General features: G+C 50.9%; 1 protein-coding gene; it reads left to right on the forward strand.

Moving 5' to 3' along the window:
• Positions 1-2,482: 2,482 nt before the first annotated feature.
• GSTUM_00003570001 (uncharacterized protein) lies at positions 2,483-7,030 on the forward strand (the record flags this gene model as incomplete). XM_002837154.2 has 3 exons in its annotated part: positions 2,483-4,409; positions 4,461-6,100; positions 6,280-7,030. 3 exons carry the CDS (start codon positions 2,483-2,485, stop codon positions 6,661-6,663), a joined length of 3,951 nt encoding a protein of 1,316 aa, XP_002837200.1. The 3' UTR covers positions 6,664-7,030.
• Between the last annotated feature and the right edge of the window lie 873 nt (positions 7,031-7,903).

The following is a 7,903-nucleotide window of genomic DNA, read 5'->3' on the forward strand; positions in this document are numbered from 1 at the left end:
TGCTACACTAGCTTACGGCCTCGGTTCCATTTAAATTCATGCGTCTATCATGCGGGCCACCGTGACCCTCTCTGCTCGAGTGCTCGGGGGGAAGTATTGGAACATTGGGTAGGTGGCCCTGAAACAGTAAGACATCCGAAATTTAAAATTCCTATTCAAATGTTTTTGAGAAGAATAAAAGAATTATCATACCTACGGTATTTGTTGGCTTGGCCACTGGCCAATCTAGAAGGTATTGTAACAGGACGCTTTGCTCAACAAGTACCGTATCATACCGTATTAGTTTAATCGAGGCCAAGGGGTCCGGATACGGAGATGCCGTTATTTTACTTTTCAGGCATCAACTACTCGAGTACGGTACCGTACTACGAGTAGTACTCTCGCGAAGGAATTTTCGCACTGCCCTCCCCTCCATATCCCTGTTCGTTCAATAACAGAAGAGCCGGGGGAGGTGGGGGGACACGTGCGATGCGCAGGGATGTTCACAAACCCTTACAGATGGTATCGCATCGTATGCTGCTGCACAAACCAGTAAGGTACGGTAACCTCACAACGACAGGAGAAGGAGAAAAAGAATTCCTGCGTACTCGGGGAGTCGAACCCCGTTCTCCCGCTTGGGAAGCGAAAATCATAACCGTTAGACCAAGTACGCTTGCTGTCTAACAACGCTTTCTCCGGGAATAAAGACTTATTCGCAGGGGTTATGCAAACCAATGTGGGAACCCTAACCCCGCGCATGCTGGAGACTGTGGGGTGCAGGATGCGCACATTGCACTGTACGTGCTGCGTGGGATGGGAGGTGAAGGATGGGAAAAGTAAGTTGAGTGTTTTGGGTTCCTTTTCCCCTTCTGTTTGAATTTGCTGGATAAGTTCCCCCGTTGACGGCTTGGGCGATTGCCCTTATGGGATTCATACGATGATGGTGCTGATGATTGATCCCGTCTCTTGTTCATTGTGCCTCGAGCTATGCATGGTACGGTACTTGGGTGAGGACTGGTTTTCCGCAGGCCGGGTGTTCGGTGGGGAGTGGAGCTTTTTTTAGGTACTAACTTAGTCAGTGTCGTAGTGCTTTTGTGGAGGAGGAGACTGGTGCGGTAGATATTATGGAGGGTGGGCTGGGTATCCTGAGCGAAGTATCGGCTGGAAGCTCGTCCTATATATCGCTATGATGTCGTGGGAAAATTTATTAGGTTGAGGTGGGGGACACTGGTACCATGGCTCTGATAAAATTTTGTATTAGACGGTATCTGTATCATACTATAGGATAATCCCTGCCAGTAGCTTTTTTAACTATCATACTGGTAGGTAGATATCATAAAAGTCAGCTCGGGCGTCAGTTGGGAGGGCTCATTGTTCAGTTGGGTAATAAATTTATCTTACAGGGAAGGGTGTTGCCAACGGGTTAGGGGGTTTCACACGGTGGTCGTGTTTTCTGCGGCTCTGGTGTGCGTTGTGGATGGTGGGGCACACAATGGAGGCCTCTCCGCGCATCAATTACAATACTAGTACCCGGAAGGGATTGACGTGGTCTTGCCATATTTTCGCTCTGGGATCCGAATTTTTCGGGATGTGGACTGCTCCCACTTCCTCCCGGCTGTTGTGCCGGGTTGGCGATGTCTCGTTGGCCAGCGAATCTATGGCATCAACCTCCTTGTTCAGGTTTGAAGGGTTCGGAAATTTAAATGTGGAAACTTGGGTGCGATAGACAAACCCCGAGTCCATGATTATCTACTGGGGAGAGCAAGCAAGTGCCATTCTTGGGGTGGAGACACTCGGGCATCTCTCTTGGCTGGAGGGGGGGTGCATTCCATAAAGGATCATATCCTCATTCGCTTTCCTATGAATCATCACGGCCTGGAAATTCAGAAACTCCTAAAGGAAGTCCATCTTCAATGTGGGGGGGGGGTCTTGGAGGGTAATGTGTGATAGTTATCGCTTCGGAGCGGCTTTAGCGATAGGCGAGACCGGGCGACCAGTAGCAGAGTTGTGGCGTTGTTTGTTGTGGGCTGTTCTGCCTGCTGTTTTTTGGGGGGCATCGTATCATGGATTCAGGCTTTCATGAGAAGGATGGCCAGTCTGGACTTTGTATGATAACCCATTCTTTCATCGCTCGCGATTGTGAATTTCGCTTGACGGAGTTAAAAAGGCTTGGGCCGTAGCTTTCCGATTATGTAAGCGAAGCTCGTCTGACAGACCCTGAAGTAAGGTTTGGTGTGCTGAACCTCTTCCTTAGTTCCTGCTCTAATTACCTGCATCCTTCCATCTCACTCTTTCTGGACACTCTGACTAACTACCACCACCACAGCCACTTCCAGTGGGAACTCTCGGGGGCCTTTGAACCCCAACTCCCGGAACCTCATTGTCGTCTTTCTCATCCACCAACTAGCTGTCCCTTCCCTACGTATCCCCGGACTCGGCCTTTCGCCTGCGTTTGTGCATTTGGTTTGCTTGAAAGAGGGGAGAGAGCGGTTTGGCTGCGGTTATGGCGCCGGAGAGGGGTCGGAGCTCGCTCTCCCACGAATATTCAGCCTTGCCCAGTCATGCTCCTGAGATAATATCCGCAAACACGGAGTTCATCAGGTCACACGGCAAGATTGAGGCCTTGGTGACGGCGGAACGCACAAGGAATTTCGAAGGGCTTGTGAGGCGGTACATCAAACAGCTGCTCTACGGTTGCCAACGAGCTCATTGCGATACTCCCACTTGTTATACGGCGAGGAAGAAGCTATCGCGTGACACCAACGCATCGCGGAAGTTCAGTGTTTTATCGGCGAGGATTATTGCTTGCCAGCTTGCCACGCAGGATGATCCCTACAAAGCCTTGTGTCCGGGCAAGCTGGTGACGCCTGTCTTGTCCGGACCGGTCGAAGGGAAAGGGGATGGGTTGTCGAGGGATAGTAGCTTTCGGGAGGAGATTGCCGAGGATGGGGAGGATACGTCGAATAAGGAGAATAAGGAGGCGCCTGCTCGGCCGGTGAAGGAAGCTTTGAAAGAGGGCGAGGTCGAGGTGATTACGGATAAGGGACTGAAGGATCCAAAGTCTTTTCAGCAGCAGTTGTTCAATACGAAGCCGTTCAAGATGCTGGAATGGATTGGGTTGCCTCCGAATGTTGGCATTATGAAGTTTGCCGATGAATCCACTGCTTCACCTGCAAGGACGCCAACGCGGTCGTCCGACTTTAATAGCGAGCGAGATGTTGCCACGCCAGCTTTGCTTCATGAGCAGCCTCCGAGATTTAGAGATTATTCTAACCCGATGGAGCTTATAGATCTCGGGAAACTAAATAAAGAGTCGGAGCCTGTATCGCATCATAAGCACCAGGAGATACTACAGCAACCGCCGGTACCACCACGAAAACGCCGGTCGTCAAATGCCTCCAAGGCAGCTCTTAAGGATGTAACCCCAACGCCTCATTCAAACGCTAGATCTAAAATGACTGCCGCCGGTGGCCGGAATTCTAACATGCCCCCCCCACCGATAGGTCCTCACCTCCACCATAAATCAAAGATAGCAAATTCTCATCCTCAATTAACTCCTTCGAGATCCGAAAAACATTCACTGACAGCACAGTCACTTATGACAGAGGACGAGGATTTGACACCCCAATCGTTAACAAAGCTGGATAAGGAGATTTGCGCTGCACTATTGAAGATGTGCACAGATCCTACCGTAACCGGTGCGCAGTCCCGGGATGCTACTGTGTTTGCGAAGCAGAGTCTGTTTTACGTTTTTAGCACCTCAGAAGCATTACTCGAGTCTTTCGTATCGGAGAAAGCAGGGTCTGGCTCAGATATCGACCTCAACTTGGACGATATGGATCAAGCTTTCCAGATGTTGTTCGAGAATGAAGCTTGGGGAGCGCAGGTTATGCAAGGGCTTTGGATCGGACTGGAGGCAGTTTTCAAAATTCCTGGTGAGGAAGGACGGTTATCAGATAAGGACACTGCCCGTGTCATATCGATAGCTTTACACGCTCTCGCAGCCGCAGTGCCCCGGAGCACGCCGGAAGAGTGGATGGCCGTTCGGAAGCTTAGGGGGAGTGGCAAAGTCAGTGAAGCGGGGACTGTTAGTGAGATCTGGTTCGAGGATGAGATGGCGGAAAGACTCATGCGGCGGGTGGTCAGGGCGGTTGCGTATAGACATTCACGTGGGGATCAGGTTGCGCTTCGGCTTCAGAGGCATTTCCGAAATTGTAGCATGTTTCAGTTTGAGCAACGGAGAGAGCGGTTAGCTAGGGAAGTTGGGGAGGGTTTGGAAAATGCCTTTGACCAGGAGAGGGGTGGCTGGGGTTTGGGAGTTTGCACTTTGGAGTGGTGTAGAGCTATTTTGTTGAAAGCTTGGGATGGCCAGGAAACTACTCCTATGGTCGGTGTGGTCGGGTGCTGCTTAGTATTGATGAAAATCCTTTGTAAGCCTTTCCAATTCCGGTGGGATGAGTGCAGCTAACGGCGAGATTTAGATGATGACCATCAATCGTACGGAATTGACCAAGAATTTTTTCATACACGGGCGCTCTCAGACCGATTTGACCCCAAGGATGTTCCGGTTCAATGGTTTGACAGCGAACCGAAGGCTGGAGTTCTCCATTTTCTCGACTATGCCTTCCTTTTCCCGGAGAATTTACGAGTGACCTATTTCCGCGCCGTGAATCTCGCGCACATGACGAAAGCGTATGAGCAATCCATGACCATGCAGCGGCTGACTACCCAGATGTCGATGAACACTGCCCTTTTGGATCCTCAAGACGAGAGACTAGATCGGCGGATGCGCATCCCGCTCAGCAGCTATCTTCTCGTAGAAGTTCGACGAGAAACTGTTCTTCAGGATGCGCTGAACCAGGTGTTTGGGAGGGAAATCCGGGAGCTAAAACGGCCATTAAAGGTCCGATTCGCGAATGAGGGTGAGGAGGGCGTGGATCACGGAGGTGTGCAGCAGGACTTCTTCATTGTGGCAATTAGAGAGGCTCTAAGGTCTGATTATGGACTGTTTACTACGGATGAACAGACCAGGATGAATTGGTTTAGCGTTACGCCTATCGAACCCATTCACAAATATGAACTTCTGGGTCTTTTGGTTGGATTAGCGGTCTACAATGGTGTCACTTTACCCATAACCTTTCCCAAGATCCTTTACAAAAAGCTTCTTGGCGGGAAGGCGGAAGGCTTGGAAGACATCGAAGACGGGTGGTGCCAACTTGCGAAGGGCTTTAAACAACTTCTGGAATGGAATGACGGCGATGTTGGTGACGTTTTCCTTAGGACGTATGATTTCTCGTACGACTTTTTCGGTCAGGTCAAGTATGTGAACATGCTTAGGGCCAAGGAAAACAAGGTTGAGTTCTTGGACATCAAGCTCAATAAATTGAGGAAAGCCAAATCGAAACTCGAGACGATGCATGAATGGTTGCCAGCGCCATCTTTGAGCGACGAGCAGGATCGGTGGCTGGGTGGGTTGAACGATGTGCTTGATGACATTGTTCGGAATGATGGCTCTTCCTATCATGTTACAATTAGAGAGTGGCCGGGTGATGATGGCGGTGAGGTCGGTGAGGAAAGGGATGCGCTAGAAGAGGGTGAGGCGAGTGGTGCTGGTCTTGGGCAAAGTGGGGGTGAGGAACGACCAAGTGACAGGTCGCTCGCGCTAGCCTCATCGGAGGCTATCGAAGGCGGGGAAACCAATGTGGCGTTAGAGAATGGGGGGGGTCAAGGGACCGAACCGCTGGAATTTGATATTCAAAATGATGGCACTGAGGATGATGTCTTCCGGGACGCGGGCGAGGAAGCCGAGACATCACCAACGAAAGATGATAATGATGGCGCGATGGGGGGTTTCCGGGAGCAGTCACAAGTGCAGGAGAAGGGGAAAGAGGTTGCACATGTTTCATTTTCTCTAGAGCTATCGGAAGAAGTACCCGCTGCGGAAGATCCCCTGCGCTCGGACGAACAAGAGCCCAAAGAGGAGGCTCCCCTAGTCACTAACGAGAACCGCGAGGCTTTCGTAAGGGATTACATATCCTGGCTAACTGACCGCTCCATCCGTCGACAATATCAAGCTTTCGAGAAAGGATTCTTTGCCGTTATTGACCGAAAGTCTCTGTCCGTGAGTTTACTCTCCCCTTTGCTTTATTTACAACCACTCTGGTCTTTGCGAAACGGGATTTCTCTTTACCCGCGGAATGGGCCCTTTCCCCATATAGACTCTAATTGTTAGAGAGGGACTCCGTTCCATAGGAGGCTTTTGTTAGGTGACATACGGCTTGACTTGCTAACAAATGCTAGCTCTTTACACCCTCAAACTTCCAATCCCTAACAGAAGGCATCCAAGATATCGACATCTCAGAGCTCGAAAAGGCCGCCCGCTACGAAGATGGCTATAGTCCAACCCACCGTGTAATCAAGGACTTCTGGGCGATCGTGCGCGGCTTCTCTGCCGAGCGGCGCCGCCAACTCCTGGAATTCGTCACGGCCAGCGGACGCGTGCCCGTCAACGGGATTTCCAGCATCATGTTTGTGATTCAGAGGAATGGGCCGGACAGCGATCGTGTACCCACTAGTCTTACGTGCTTTGGGAGACTGCTGTTGCCGGAGTATTCGCGGCGTGCAAAGTTGAGGGATAAGTTGAAGCTTGCCTTGGAAAATGGGAAGGGGTTTGGGGTTCCTTGAGAGGTTGTTTATCTCTTGTTCCAGCCCTTTTCTCTCTTCCTTTTCTGCTCGTCCATCGGATGGTGGGGGCTGGCTGGCTGGTGGCGGGGTTTTCTTTGCTGTTTGTCGCCATGGGTCGGTTTTCCTTAGGCCGTTTGGGGACTTCGCTTATGGGGTTAGCGTGTCAAGTTGGTAGATATCATGCTTGTCCTCTCTTGCTTTTTCTTTTTTTTCTTCTTCTGTTGTCTTTAGCTTTTGTGCTGGTCGTATCTCTTGTGGAAAAGTTGCGCTTTGGAATCTTTAGAGTTGTAATTTGATGGGTGGATATATGTATTGCGCCGGCAATTCGAATTTACAGAGAATGGGGGGGAGGGGCGTTTGTAAGATGGCCGTGGATGAGATTGTGACCGTCGCACGCACATGGCAATAGATCTGATTATTTAGTTGGGTGGCCTACAAGCATAGTCGAATAACAGCGATACTATCCGAATGCTGCTCGTGCCCAATCCACCCTACCTGGCCCAATATCCCAAAAAACCACATCTAATAACATATAGTGGAAAACACTCCAAGAAGCGAGTTCTTAAGTCACGGTATCTTGCTGGTGGACACTGCATATGTGCCGCCAAGATAATATATTGGATCAAGATATCTTGCTGTGTTGTACTGTACTCGTACATTACCCCTAACCCCCCCATCCAAGCTAACAATCCCTACAAGTCTCCTCCCCTCCGCTGGAACCCGTAGCTGTTCGTTGGGGGAGACGGCTCTAACGCCGAGCAGATACCAAATGCAGTCAAAAGCCGAGCCCGCCATGATCAATACCAGATGCGTGCCCGCGTTTCTATTTCCACCCTCTCGCGACGTCCCAATCACCACGGAGGCAGTGTGAGTCTTGCTGCAACGAAGCCGGGCTCGCTCTCGCGGTGGACCCATTGTGATCGCTGTTTTGGTCCTTCGGTTCCGTTTCCTTCCGTGCCTTTCGCTCTTTCTGGTTGGCCGGATGGCTGGTGGTCCTGCTGGTGGGGGGGGGTTCGGAAATATGGTGGATAGTACTGCTTGGGCAAGGCTGGAAATGGGAGGGTTGACTACTGTACCATATGGCATTTTTATTTTCTCTCCTTCGCACACCCCTGTCCTGCCCTGCTGCTGGGAAGCAAAGGGTGTTGTTGCAGCATGGTAGGGGACTCGCGGAGTTGTGCTGGATGCACAGTCGAAGATATCCGCCGGGTGTGGGTGTGACGGGCGGGAACTAGCTCGT

This window comes from Tuber melanosporum, assembly GCF_000151645.1.
Source record: "Tuber melanosporum whole genome shotgun sequence assembly, scaffold_178, strain Mel28".
Lineage (NCBI taxonomy): Eukaryota > Fungi > Ascomycota > Pezizomycetes > Pezizales > Tuberaceae > Tuber > Tuber melanosporum.